Source organism: Moschus berezovskii, chromosome 8, assembly GCF_049115385.1.
Source record: "Moschus berezovskii isolate FMDL1 chromosome 8, NW_MosBer_1.0, whole genome shotgun sequence".
Classification (NCBI taxonomy): domain Eukaryota; kingdom Metazoa; phylum Chordata; class Mammalia; order Artiodactyla; family Moschidae; genus Moschus; species Moschus berezovskii.
Window position 1 is genome coordinate 93,809,373 of NC_142467.1, and position 14,489 is coordinate 93,823,861.

At 57.5% G+C, this 14,489-nt stretch overlaps 1 protein-coding gene across 4 annotated transcripts in view; it reads right to left on the minus strand.

The window, feature by feature from the left end:
• The window catches only part of DPP9 (dipeptidyl peptidase 9), a 38,411-nt gene that overhangs the window by 5,065 nt on the left and 18,857 nt on the right, over positions 1-14,489 (minus strand). For 3 of the 4 annotated variants that reach the window (XM_055428755.2, XM_055428754.2, XM_055428756.2), the window contains 11 exons: positions 13,726-13,787; positions 11,899-11,999; positions 10,839-11,016; positions 10,437-10,599; positions 8,523-8,602; positions 5,871-6,023; positions 5,355-5,490; positions 3,134-3,279; positions 1,953-2,099; positions 1,051-1,203; positions 316-458 (listed from right to left, as the gene is read on the minus strand). In XM_055428755.2, the coding sequence (XP_055284730.1) occupies positions 316-458; positions 1,051-1,203; positions 1,953-2,099; positions 3,134-3,279; positions 5,355-5,490; positions 5,871-6,023; positions 8,523-8,602; positions 10,437-10,599; positions 10,839-11,016; positions 11,899-11,999; positions 13,726-13,787 (1,462 nt within the window). Of the gene's footprint in view, positions 1-315; positions 459-797; positions 933-1,050; positions 1,204-1,952; positions 2,100-3,133; positions 3,280-5,354; positions 5,491-5,870; positions 6,024-8,522; positions 8,603-10,436; positions 10,600-10,838; positions 11,017-11,898; positions 12,000-13,725; positions 13,788-14,489 lie in introns of those variants that run through there. The other variant, XM_055428758.2, reaches the window with a different exon arrangement.

The following is a 14,489-nucleotide window of genomic DNA, read 5'->3' on the forward strand; positions in this document are numbered from 1 at the left end:
AGGCAGTTAGGGCTCAAAACTGACTCACGGGGCCCACGGCAGGCCACGTGCTTAGGAGGTGAGGGGTGCCAGGGTGTCCAAAGTAGTGTCACTCTAGAACTTCCTCTCCATGTTTCTGGGGGCAGGGCTGGGGGGCTTCCCTCCCTCCTTGGTCCAAGAGAACCTGGGGGCCTGCTCTCTGTGAGGAGCGGTGAGGGAGGGAAGGCACAGACAGAGAAGCGGGTGTGGAAGCCATGCCCACCCGGCCCCAGGAGAACCCAGCTTCATGGAGGGCCGGCCTCAGTGAGCTGGCAGGTAGGCGGGAGGGGGCCTTACTCATTGGGCAGCTTCTCCACGTGCAGGGCCACGGAACCCGCCTCGTAGCCAAGCTGGTTGTTCTCTGGGACATCCATGTAGCGTTCTGTGTAGCCCGTGTCGTAGGCCATCCACACTGTGACCGGGGCACCTGCGATGGCCACCTGGGGGCCCCCGTGGGTGAAGGGGTGGCAGGAGAAAGAGAGAGACACACACACAGAGGTCATGTCCCAGGAGCCTGCGTTTGGCCTGTGGTCCCGGGGCCTCCCCCGGAGAACATGAGGAGCAGGCATGCACACAGGGGCTGGCGGGGAGGGGCCCTCTGACGTGTCTCCCCCGTGGACCGTGCACTGTCGTGGGAGGGTGGGTGAGCTGGGCGAGCGCTCAGGCTGGACTCGGCCCCTCCCTGGGCCCACTGCCTTCCTGCCTCCTCCTCCTCATCGCCCTGGCAGCGCCGCCGGCCTGGGGGCCCCTCCCCCGACGCTCTCCACACCATGCCCCACCTCTGCCCGTCCGGGGCCGGGGTCCCGAGCTCAGCCTCCCACAGAGAGCTGCTGGCGGGGTTTTGTGCAGCCGGACGCCATCCTGGGGTCAGCAGTGGCGGGCAATGAGGAGGGGGGCTCGGCCCCATGGGGCTGCTGCAGGGAGAAACAGCCACGTGGCAAGGCCCCTGCCGAGATGCCTCCCCCAGGGGGGCGGGCTCCAAGGGGCACGGGGACACTGGCAGATGGGGGGAGAAGGTAGGGCGGGACCCACCTTGAACACCTGGGGCTTGTGGATCAGCCCCATGAGCGAGAGGAAGCCTCCGTAGGACCAGCCGTGGATGGCCACCCGGCTCAGGTCAATGAAGCCGTACTTCTCGGCTACGAACTGCAAGCCCTCCACCTGGTCCTCGATTTCCACCTGGCCCTGGGGGATGAGGCCGGGTACCCCTCAGTGGCCTCCTCCCAGGACTGTGCCCACTGTCTCCCTTCCCTCGCAGGGGGCCCTCTGTGGAAGTCACCCTCTCTCCAGGGCCCGTGCAAACCTCTCGGGGTGGTGGTCAGCTGGACCTGGCACCAACCCTGCCCTGCCATCTCCTGGCTGGCTCTGATAAAGTCACATCCCCTCTCTGGGCCTCAGTTTCCCCATCCCCAAAATGAGGAGGTTGACATGAAGAGTACGGATTTTACAGTGGGTGCGAGGATGAAATGAGATGCGAGATGCCCTGTATTCAGAGGCCTGGTGTGTGCCAAGACTCAAACAGCTGGTGTTATACCACCTCCATCCTCATCACCACTATCACCATCAAATTCCTCATCACCAGCATCACCCCCACCACCATCAACATCCCCACCACCACCACTAGCACCACTTCCACAGCCACCAGTGCCTGTCTGGCCTAGCCCTTGGGGCTTCCTGCTGATCGGGCCTATACTGACATGCCTAGCTGCATCTGGGTCTTAGGCACCAGGTGGGGCATATGTATACCTGTCTCCCCACAGGGTACCGCTCAGAGCTGAGCAGCAGAGTGGACATTCCTCTAGTTCCATAGCCTGTCCCACTTAGGACTGACATGCTGGCCAGGACTGTCCTTGAGGAAGGTGCCTCAGGGCCGCCCCCAAACCCCAGGTCCCCCGACCTTCACCACACAAGAAGGGAATGGGAAGAGACATTACCATCTGGTTTTTCAGAGCCCCTTCGAATCGAAGCCCTCGCTGACAGGAGCCCCTGCCATCAATCACGACCACAGCATAGCCCAGGGATGCCAGGGTGTTGAGCCGCAAGTACTTGATTCCTTTGAAGGAGTTATTGACCAGCTGCACCTGTGGGGAAGGCAAGGCAGGTGTGAGTCCTGCACTCTATCATGAAGACTATGGATGGCCCGGAGAGGAAGGCTCCTGTCCCAGGTCCTCCCTGGGATTACTCCCTTATTTCTTCAGCTACATTTTGCCTCTTTTGTACCCCTGTTATATCTAGAAACAGACACAGAAGCTGATGGGGAGGGTGGCAGGTTGGTGGTGCCAGGCAGTGTGTCCGCCAAGTAATGTGGCTTACGCTGGTCCCTTGCTGCTGCTGCTAAGTCACTTCAGTCGTGTCCGACTCTGCATGACCCCATAGATGGAAGCCCACCAGGCTCCCCCGTCCCTGGGATTCTCCAGGCAAGAACACTGGAGTGGGCTGCCATTTCCTTCTCCAATGTGTGAAAGTGAAAACTGAAAGCGAAGTCGCTCAGTCGTGTCCGACCCTCAGCGACCCCACGGACTGCAGCCTACCAGGCTCCTCCATCCATGGGATTTTCTAGGCAACAGTACTGGAGTGGCTTGCCATTGCCTTCTCCGATGCTGGTCCCTTACTTAGGCACAATTCATGTTCGGGGCCTCGTCATCTTCTGGGTGGTGTCCTGCTGGCTGCAGGGTGTTGACAGCACCTCCAGCCTCTACCCACTAGATGCCAGGAGCACCCCCACCCCAGCTGTGATGACTACAAATGTTCCCAGAAGTCACCGAGTGTCTCCTGGGGGACAGCCACCCCAGCTGAGAACCGCTGTCTCAGATGCACCTGCTTGCCAACCTGCCTGCCTGGCCTGTCCCCTTCTCAGAGGGCTGGGCCCAGGGCCCCAAGCTGGTGGCCAGGGGTAAGAGTGGGCCACTGCTGGGTGGGTGGCCCAGACACACAGACAGGGTTCGGGGGGCTTCCCAGAGGGACAGGGAGTATCAACAGGCAAAGGGGGAGGAGGCTGTGCAGTGAGCGGGTGGTCCCCAAGAATCCCGTGTGGTCAGTGGGGATGGGCAGCAACACTAGGAGGGGCCCCTCGAGCCCTGGGTGGAGGGGGGTTATGGGGGAAGGGCGTGCCCACCTGTGGGCCTCCATACACAAAGAGAACAGTGGGGTGCTTCTTCCCCGGCTGCACAGCGTGGGGCTTGTAGATCATGCCGTAGAGCCGCACATCTGACCGCGTGTGGAAATGGAAGATTTCCGGAGGCACATAATCCGGGGGGCAGCCTGTGGAGAGAGTGGCTGTGGCTCCAAGGGCCAGGGTGAGCCAAGGCAGGCTCAAATCTGAGCGGGGCCCACGTCTGGCCAAACCCACACTCCCACAAACCCAGAGGGTGGACCAGAAGCATCCCATCTTCTGCGCTTCCTGGCAGTTATAACCAGAGTCTGCAGGCTGGAAGTGACCTGCACCCTGGGTGCCTGCTCAGGCCAGGACATGGTCTGGTCTGGGACCCTCTCCAGAGCCCCCGATGCTGGTTCCTCTCCCCCAGAGGTGACAGCAGCTCTGGGATCTGATTAAGGTCGGTTTTATGGTGGGGGGGAGGGGTCTTCTCTCTGATTTTTATGGTTACCTCTGTTTTTGCAAAGCAACACTGGCTTTTCAGTCCAGTGGTGAAGAGAACTCTTTTAAATTTCTTTAAGTAAACAGGGTGTCAATTTAAAAGGCAAATGAGTCAACAGTGATATAGGCCAGGGGTCCACAAGTGTTTACTGTAGAAGGCCAGGTAATATTTTTGGTTTTATATGCAAAAGAGACATTCTGTGTGTCTGGGTTGTCACCACACTTGTCCCTCTGTATCGTCAGGGGACTGGATCCAGGGCACCCCCCCAGATACCAAAAGCCGCAGATACTCAAGTCCCTCATATAAGGTGGCATACACACACCCTCCTGTGTGCTTTCAGTCACCTCTGAGTTACTTTTTATACCTGAGACAACACAAACACTACTAACTAGTGGTGGGTCTGACTAACTAGTTGGACTAACTAGTTGTGAACACAGTGTAAGCGCTACATAAACAGTTGCCGTGCACAAGTCAGGTTTTGCCTTTTGGCACGCTCTGTGGTTGGCTGAATCTGTGGCTGGGGGACCTGTGGCCGTGAAGGGCTGTGTGCACTTGACTCCACTGCGGCTGCCCAGAGAGGCCACAGATGAGGCCGAAACAACTGAGCATGGCCAGGTGTGGCCAGAGGCCAGTTTACCCACTCCTCTCAGAGCTGACCCACAAACACAGCCAGATTAGGCTTTGGAGGAAAATGGTGACCCCATGTGCCTGCCTGCACATCCAGGGCTCGGCATCAGGACGCCTGAGCCCCCTTCGCTGTCCCTGTTCAGTGCTGGGTGGCACCTTATTAGGGCCCTCTCCCCTCAGTTTCCTCATCTGTGAACCAGGGCCAGGTTCCAGGACTGAGCTGTCAGATGGAGGAGGCTGCTTATTTACTCATGTTCTGGGGGCAGTGATGGTAACAAACTGCTTTCCAGCCCATTCAAAGTGTTGAAAGTATTAGTCGCTCGGTCGTAACTGACTCTTTGTGACCCATGGGTTATGGCCTGCCAGGCTCCTCTGTCCACAGAATTCTCCAGACAAGAATACTGGAGTGTATTTCCATTTTCTTCTCCAGGGGATCTTCCCGACCCAAGGATTGAAACTGGGTCTCCTGCATTGCAGGCAGATTCTTTACCATCTGAGCCATAGGAAAGTCTGTTAATACCCACAACCCCTAGGGATCTTATGTCCTACGGTGTCCTGGAAATCTACAAGGGGCAGCCCTGTGCTCAGGGGAGGGTGGCCTATTTAGTGAGTGATCCCCATGGCAGGGTGCTCTGCAGAGCATTCAGTTTACAACTCGTGGGCTGCCACGGGGCCATTCAGTAGGTAACGAAATATTTAAGACAGATGAACTGGACTGGCCTTCGCTTCCGCAGCTAGAATTGGAACCCGGGTGGAAGCCTGGCCGCCCTGGAGGTTCCTGGGTTATTTGACCAGCTGCCTCCCACTCCCTGAGGCCCCTAGCAACCGACCCCAGGCAGGGGCCATCTGCTCTGCACAGGTGCACTTGGCCGTGTAGGGACCCCGCCGCCTGGCAGAGCCGGCTCCTGCCCTTTGTATGTGCTCTCTCTGGGACAGCAGCACAAAAACTTGAGGCTGTCTCTGGGGCCCCACAGGACAGTTCGGGGCTGTGGTTACGCTCGATCGGTTCTCGGGGCTCTGGGCCACTTGCTGCCTTGCGCTCACCCGCGTTATTCACCAGGGCTCGGGCGGTGAGGCACTCGGTCAAGGTCCCGGGGGTCTGGGGTTACTCACTGGCTGCCTCCATCATGCTGGCCCAGAACCGGGGCTGCTTGTGCAAAGGGTCGTCGTCAGGGCCGCTCAGCTTGTAGACATGCACACAGGGTGGCGTACCCACGCTGCTATAGTGGCTGATGAACATGTCGAAGTTCTGCAGGCAGGATGGGGCGCTGAGACCATGGGGTGCCTGCCATCACCCCCACTGTGCCAATGCCTTCCCCCATCACCTCCGCCTGCATCACCTGCCTGCCATCTATACCCCGTGCGGTGTGTGCTCGTGTGACCCTGCTGCTACCACCACCCCTGCCCTGAAAGGTGAGACGAACCTGTCCCTTGACCAGGGGGGCCCCGGGTGGTGACTGAGGGACCTGGGGGCGGGTTCAGACCCAGACCTGCCCATCCTGCTGCTCCTACAGCCAGCAGACTACACTGCCTACTTGTCTGGGTCGGGGTGGCCCTGTGGTCATGTTCCAGATTGCTGCCTGATATTTTGGAATGTTCCAAGGGAGGGCACATTGGGGAGGGGCCCACCTGGCTCATGGAGCAGCTGTGGGAGAAGCCAGGCGTAGTGAGGCGCACGATCTCGCCGGCCACCTCGTAGCTGACCACATAAAGGTGGTGCTCCAGGGGCGTGTCCTTCGTGCCTTGGAAGTACACCAGCTTCGTCTCCTCGTTGACCCAGATCTGCAGGTGGCACAGGGGCTCCTGGTGACATGGCCCCCAGGGCCTCCCTCCCCGCCCCCAGGGAGGGCTCAGTGTTCTGTGAACAGGGAGGACTGTTCTCCCAGAGCTGGCTTCAGCCCACTGGCTGAAGAGCTGTCTGGGAGACTGTCCTGGATCCCGCGGGGAAGAAGCCCACTCCACTAGAGCTGGGCTAACCACATGTCCTCTGGTCCGACTTGGAATCAGAACTCCCAGTCTAGACAGCTCCTTCCAGGCGGGCCCAGAGCAGCCGGAGGGGGACTGAAGGCACAGTGTGGGGGGGATACCGAAGCTGAGGGATGGCCTGTCCTGGGTCCAGCAGCCCCCAGTCCTGGTCCCCAGTGGGGACAGCCCACCTTCTGACCCAAGTGCTCAGGGTTAAGAAGTATTAACTCCCTGCCTCGCTATTTCCTGGAGGAAAAGCCCATCAAGCCTGGGCATGGTTCTCAGGCAGTGACCTCAGGAGGAGGAGGAAAGAACCTCGTTCTGGGGACGGAAGAGGCACTGCCTTGCTGGGCTGACCGTGCAGCACAGATATTCTGAACAGGCCTTTATGCCCCTGGGAACTGATCTCAAGGATGGCACTGGAGGAGCAAATTCCAAAAGAAGGCACAGCGATGCCCCAAGTGCTCTTCAGATGAGAGAGCTGATGATAGCTGGAATGTCCTAAAGACAGGCTGGCTCCACCCTTACGGCACACCTCTCTAGGGCCACAAGAAGCCGTGCAACCCTACAAACCCTCTAAAGTACTCATGTTCCTGTGCAAACAGGAAAGACCTACAGTGATTCCCCACCGTGGTCACTTCTAGGGACGGAGGCAGGTCACGGGGGCCTGGGTGAGGATGGAAGGGGACCGTATAGAGAAATTCAATTTTTACAACAAATGCTGATATGCTGGTTGTCATGTGCTCACTGGAAAATAAATGCAGGTTTTCTGAAAATGGAGGATGTCACTGGAAAATCCCAAACCACCGGTAGCTAAGTTGTGTGCTGGTTTTGTCACCAAGACTCTGGGAGAAGCTGTGTGGGTGGGAAGGAGGGTCTGCAGGTGAGGGACCCACCCAGGCCTGGGGCACAGGGTAGAGCATATGGCTATGGGCAGGGACAGCAAAGGGCATTCTTTCCTTTTCTCTTTCTTAAAATGTTGCTTTTTTTATTTTAAAGAAAATTTCTAGGTAAAAAGATAGTGTGTGCAGAGGGTTAAACTCTGACCATGGAGAAAGGTTTTTTTTTTCCAGCCATGAGCACGGCATGTGGGATCTTAGTTCCCCTACCAGGCACTGAATCCAGGCCCTGGCAGAGACAGCACTGAGTCCTAACCACTGGACCACCCAGCAAGTCCCCAGAGAAAGATTTTAATACTGTCCTGTGTGTCTGCCAGCTGCTAAAGGCCTTCAAAGTACTTTAAAGCAGGTTTCTCACCTGGGGCTGCTCTGTGCCCCCGGGCCATTTGGCAGCCTCTGGACACATCTGTGGTCATCGCAGCTGGGGTGGAGGCCGGGGAGGCTGCTCCACGCCCACAGTGCCCATAGTTGCCCTGAGTGTCCACAGCACTGAGGGAGACTGCTGTGGAGATGGGAGGGCTGGAGCTGTTTGATGGCCCCATGTCACAGCAAGGAAACAGTCTTAGTGCTTGGCTGGCTGGGCCGGGCGAGGCCATGAGCCCAGGGACTCCTCCAGCAAGACCCAAGCACAGCAGAGCCACCCCGTAGGGACAGGTGTGGCCCCACTGTCATGGGCACAGTGCCTTATATTATCCGGGCCCAAGGAAGCCACTTGTCTCCTGGTCGAATGTTTTCATACTGCTACTTCCTACCGTATGCACAGTGCACATGTGTGTGCTGACCCAAGTGTGCCCTGGGTGGTCTCGCCTAGAATGGGGGCTGGCAGGTCAGGTGAGGTGCAGGTGGATGCCCTCTCCGCCCCCTGCCCAGGGGTGCCCAGGCCCCTTCTCTCGGCAGCACACGGGCCACCCAGCTCTGGGCTTTAAAAAGGTTGGCCTACATCTCCTCTTGGGCACTTGGACAGCTTAGGTCTGTCTGAGTCTTTGGACCAGGAGACCTTTATATAAGCTGGGAGGGAGGGAGGGCTCCAGGACATTTGATTAAGGGGTCTCTCTGTAAAATCGAGAATTCTGCAGACCTGGCCCCCAGTGATGGATGCAGGGCGATTCCACGGTGTGCCCCACCAATGTCCACAGGTAGCTTCATGCAGCGGAAGGAGGCCAAGTGGATGCTCCTGATGGCAGGGAGAATGGGCCAGGCCCCCACCCACCAGGATCCAACAAAGGAAATGCAGACAACCCTGCTTCCGGACCCAGGATCTCCTGCTGGTGGGGAGTGCAAACCCCATGGCCCTCAGTTGCAGAGCAGGAGCGGGTGGCCAGGTGGGGGGCGTGGGGGTGGAGGAGCAGCCACAGGCTCTGGAAGGGTCAGGACCGTGTGTGTGTGCGCGTGTATGTATGTGTGGAGACTCGGGTACCTTGGAGCCGTGCCTCGCCAAAACCTCCCACTCGCCGCTGGTCAGTGCGATCTCCTCCTTGATGGGGCATTTAAATTCATCTGGAAGGATAGGAAAAGAGGTGAAGGGGGCCTGGGGAAGCTGTGACGCAGACTCAAGGCACAAAATGGACTTGCTGCAAAGCCCAGGCAGCTGGGGGACAGGCAGGTGGACCGGTCAGGACCCTGGCATGGGATGCAGACCTGAGATCTGCATTTTTATCAAAAGCATCCAATTTTCGGGACTTCCCTGGCGGCCCAGTGGTTAGGACTGAGCTTCTCCTGCCTCCAAGCTTCCACTGCAGGTGTGAAGATTTGATTCCCTCTCAGGGAACTATTAATAAGATTCCACATGCAGACTGGTAAGGCCAAAAAAAAAAAAGGCACCCAATTTTAGAACCCTGTGGGCCAAACCACCTCCTTCCAGGCCTTGGACTTGTGACTGGTTAGGACAGGTTGGAAACGAGGTCTTGAATAAACTCTGGGACTGAGCAAAGGCTCAGTGGAGTTACAGCAGGTTTTTAAAATTTTTGGGGGGGTGGGTCTCTCTTTTTTATATATTTATTTACTTATTTTTGGTCGCGCTTGGGGTTTGGTATTACACCTGGGCTCTCTCCAGTTGTGGTGAGCGGGGTTCTCATCGGGGTGGCCTCTCTTGTTGAGAAGTAAGGGCTCCAGGGAGCACAGGCTTAGTTGCTCCACAGCATGTGGAATCCTCCTGACCCAGGGACTGAACCTGTGTCCGCTACATTAGCAGATGGATTCTCAACCACTAGACCACCAGGGAAGTCCTCACTTTAGAGTTCTTATCAGGTAAATAACAATATGTAATGTTTCTTGCCATGTGTTAGAAATTTTATATTAAAAACAGTTTATGAGCAGTAGCTACAGATCTTTTCTATTCTCTTGGTCTGAAGCAAACTACTGTCAATGTCTCCTATGGAGGGACAGATGTCCCCACACAGATCTATAGGGTGCACAGAACAGAGACCTGGGCTAAGGTGACCATCACCAGAGGACCCAGGAGGGACTCACTGCGAGGTGGGTGCACCACTGCCTGCCCCCATTCCTTCCCCGATGCCCACACTGTTGGGCCCACATGGGGAGCCGAGTTGCACAGGCCTCCCCTAGGGCTGGCAGCCCTGCCAATGCACTGCTCCGGCTCTATAGCCTCTGTGCCCCTCATTACCAAGCCACCCCCACGAGACCCCCAGCAAGCCTGGGTGATGGCACAGCCTGCTGGTACCCCTGCCTTGCTCCAACTCACTCTGAGCTTCTGAGCCATCTTCTGGGTTCAAGCCCATTCTCCTCACAGCCCAGAGGGTCCCACCGACCACACCAGGCCTTCCCACCCTTGCCCCCTAACTACTCTGCTCCAGCCATACGGGCCTCTTCACTGTCCCTCCCCCACACCAGGCCCGGTCCTGCCCCCAGGCCTTTGCACTGGCTGTGCCCTCTGCCTACAGCACTATGTGACCACCTCTGCCACAGGTCTCTGCCCTGTGTCACGTGACCTACTGATATGCTCTGGGCCTCCGGGTGTCTTTCACTGTCTCTGGATGTCTGCCTGTCTCCCTTCTAGAGCAGAATTGTCCACACTTGTCTCTTTCTACAGTGACCCTCCCTGCGTGCAGGGCAGGGCAGCTTCTCCTATAAAGGGTCAGATAGCACAGCCTTGGTACACAAAGGGCCTTGGCATGCAGTTGGTGCTGGATGAACTCTGCTGCCAAAAGAAACCAGTCGTGGCTGTGATAGCCCTTCCAGACCAGGAACGGCGTTGGGAAAGGCCAGTCTCTTAATTACAAACACCCACTCCCTGTGGGGTGGGACCCGTGAACAAGCCGTGCACTGAACCACCGGCAAGAGTGGTGAGTAAGTATTAGTCGGGCTTGCTCACCTTCCCCGGGGCTGAAGGGCTGGGTCCAGTCGTAGCCGTGGGGCCGCAGGACAGCGGTGACTTTGTATAGGTGGCAGAAGCCAGTCTTGCACTCGTTGGCACGGATGAAGCAGAGCTCGTCGGCTCCCTCTGCTTGGGGGAAGGGGTAGAAGATGTCGTGAACCTGTCCGGGCAGAGAGAGGACGTGTCATAAGTCGGGGTTGTGGCAGGAGCATCTGGGGGGAAACTTGGGCTGTGTCTCTTTGAGAAAGGGGAGGCTTGGACAGTCTGGCCCAAGGGCAGTCCCCGCCAACCCTCCCTCCTGAGCTGGCTTCTCCACACTGAGGAGCTGGGGACCTGGGGGCGGGGACATGGGAAACCAGGAGGTGCGGGAGGACAGGGCCCGCACACCCCAGCTCTTACATTGATCCACACGTCGGTGACCTCCTCATACACCACGTACGGCTGGATGTCCCTGGGCACAGCCCTGGCGAAGGCCGCCCGCTGCTCCTCGTTGTCGGTGGTAGGGATGAACAGGGCTGGGGGCAGTAGGACCAGCTGGAGGCGCTGCTGGGGCCGGTCCAGGAACATGGCCCAGGCACTGGAGGGTGAGATGGGAGGACCAGAAACTCAGGGCCTGGGGCAGGCCAGCCAGGGCCTGACAACCCCTGCCCATTCGTGTGCATGATCAGAATGGCTCCTCCTGTCAGCTTCAGTGACTCGCAAGTGACTATGCAGCACAGAAAGCCTCCCTGACTGGCAAGCACGCCCAGGAGGGAGATGGGGGTGGTGGGGAGGGGGTTGGGGTAGGTGCTGACAAAACTGTACAATCCAGCTGTTCTGCAAACACCTTGTGTCGCTGGTGAACTTAGGTGACTTCTGCCAAATCCTCAGCCCTTATTTGTCCTTTGTTTCACATCTTGCTCTAAGTGGAAAGTTAGCTTAAATCTTTTTCGTTTGTTTTTTTGTCGCAACGCATAGCATGCAGAATCTTAGTTCCCAAACCAGGGATTGAACCCTCGTCTTCTTGCAGTGAAAGTGCGGAGTCCTAACCACTGGACTGCCAGGGAAGTCCCAACTTCAATGTATTGTAAACAGAGATCTGTTTGAGTCAGAGGTGGAAAAGTTGACTCTCAACAGAAAGACAGACCAGATGCCCTCAACACGGGCCACTGTTCCTTTCTCAACTACTCAACCCTGCCTGTGTGGGGTGAGCGGCCACAGAGGTGTGGCCATGTGCCAATAAAGCTTTATCTCTGGACATTGAAATATGGATTTCCTATCATTTCCATGTGATGAAATGCTCCTCTTTGGATCCCCGGCCCCACATCACTGGAAAATGGAAAAGCCATTCTTGTGAGCTGCATGGTGATGGGCACCTGGCCCCCTGGTGTGCTTTGGGGCTCTGAAATAGTGTGTCTGCCCCAACCCAGGGCAGAAGTGACTGTGAGGGGTGTCTTGGACTCTGAGGGATGACACTCACTACTTGCCATCCTGGGTCCAGCCGGCCCTGGCGAGGTACTCGACCTTCGGGAAGAGCAAGCTGAATGGCTGCACCAGCTCCTTCTCCTGCATTGACATGATCTAAAGGGGAACAGACAGACATGGGTTACCATCCGGCCTGGCTGAGTGCTGCCACTGCCATGAGTCACTGTGTCTCCCCAGAGACCCTCCTCCTGGGACCCAAGGAGGGGGTCTAACTTGGAAATGGGGCAGTTACAGATGTAATCAGTTAAGATGAGGTCATACTGGGGTGTGGGGGCCTAAACCCACAGGATGAGTGTCCCTATAAAAGGGGGAGATATGGACACAGGCGCCATGTGTCCCATCTTGTGACATGATGCAGGGAAAACGTGGCATCCCCAGGCCTCTGAGAGCCAGGGACAGGTCTTCTGCAAAGCCTCCAGAGGAAGCCTCCCTGTCAACACTCTGGTTTCAGACCCTCAGCCTCCAGAACAGGAAATGATAGACTTTGGGGACTGAAGCCTCCCAGGGGTCTTTGCTGTGACAGCCTGTTGACTGGAAACCAAGGGTTCTGGCATGGCTGTTGCTGAAGAGCCAGGTGGCCTTGTGCAAGACAAGCCTCTGGCACCTGCAGCTTCCTGGAGATGACACAGGGCTAGTGGATGGGAGAGAGGCCAGAGGGCCCAGCACATCCCACACCCAGGCCTGCCCCCAACCTCTGCATTCCCCAGCTGTAGGTTAGTGGGCAAAAGCCCCCAGCCATCTCAGGACTCTGCTCATCTGAGGCGGGGGTCTGGAACTATTTACAACAGCTAGTGGGGCTTGGCAAAGTTGCTTAGCGCAGGTCCCTGGAGGATCCACCAGAACATTCCAGTCAGGAGTGGAGAAGGGGTTTGGTTAGGGCCTGCTGCTGCTGCTAAGTCACTTCAGTCATGTCCGACTCTGTGTGACCCCATAGACGGAAGCCCACCAGGGTCTCCCGTCCCTGGGATTCTCCAAGCAAGATCACTGGAGTGGGTTGCCATTTCCTTCTCCAATGTGTGAAAGTGAAGTCGCTCAGTAGTGTCCGACCCTTAGCGACCCCACGGACTGCAGCCTACGAGGCTCCTCCATCCATGGGATTTTCGTGCCCAAACCAAAACCAACCCCTAAATCGTGAAAATAAGTGTAGTTTATCTCAGGCACTTTTCTGAAACGTTATACAAGAAGCTGTTCTGGCTAAAGTATGAAGGGGCTTTCTGGCTCACCAGGCTGCTCTGATCTCTGCCATGAGGGGGCATCCCCCAACATCCTCACATGGAGTTGGGTATCCCCCCCCTACCCTTCTCCCCACAGCCTCCTCTGCCCTCCTGGCTATGGATCCTGAAGAGTGACTCCCTGGGTGATGAGGACCCCCATCCGTGATGCTGACTAGGTGACGGAGAGAAGGATCCAGAACACTGATGCATCTGCTGAAGTGACGGATAAGGAACTGCCCAGGGGCAGGGGCAGGGGTACCCTTGGTCTAAGGACAGGTCCCCCAGGTGACTGCACCCCCACTCCCTGGACTCTGTTCCAGAAGCTCTGCAAGCCACCGCCCTTCCAGGCAGCCCAACCCCTGCAGGGCCTCCGCTCAAAGCTCACTCACAGGGGTCCCCTCTCCGTACCTCAGGGCCAATCCCTGTCTGAGTCCAGGTTCAGGGTGATGGGTGGAAGGGTGCGGCCCGGGTGGAGCCTCTTTGGGTTCAGCTGGCCAGAGAAGCACCTGACCTGGAGTGGGGGGTGAGGGGCCACCTGGTCTCCCAGCACAGACCCCGGCTCCCCTCCTCATCTGCACGCTTCTTCCAGGTGCCGTGGCCACACTTACCTTGCCCTGACTGTCGGTCTGGAACTCAGCCAGTTTCAAGGCAATCTTGGGGTTCTTGCTGCCTGCAGAAAGGAAAGCGAGGTGGGCCTGGCAGGTGGACCAACAGGGCTGACAGCAGGAGTCGGGGCAGCGGCTTGGGGGGTGCAGGTGATGCTCACAGGCTGCGACCCAGCTGACATGGAGGGAGGGAAGGACGGCACCAACTGTCCAAAGGTCCCTCTGTGGGTGTGTCACCCTCCCTGGCCTGGGGAACAAAGGCCCCCAGGCAAGACTGACTGTGAGCCTGGACCATGGTCCCAGTGGTGATGTGGCTACATCTTTGCTGTGTAAGAACAGAGATCAGGCCTGGGCTGGTCGGGGGTCATGGGGGGACACAAGACAGGAGGAAGACATTTCCCTGCCTCGGATCATCTTGAAGGCTGGGTGCAAAGTCGGCACATGCCCCTAATAAAAACACCCATGATGCAGAAACAGGGCCCATGTCTGGCAACAGCTGGTGCTCAACAGTCAGGAGGCAGGCAGCCTATAGGCTGGGACAGCTGAGATAGGCTCTCCAGGCAGGATTCAGTTCCTATGACATGTCTCATCTCTGGCCCCATGGCTCTAGCGCCCTGGCAGGTGATATCTTGGAGCTCCACTTCCTCATCTTTCCAGCAATGGAAGAGAAAGGCTGACCTCCCCATTCACACCAGGGCCTGGAAATTTCCCCAGGAAGGCTCTGCCTAGCACAGCCCACAGTTGGCAGGAACAAGTCTCTTGGAGGC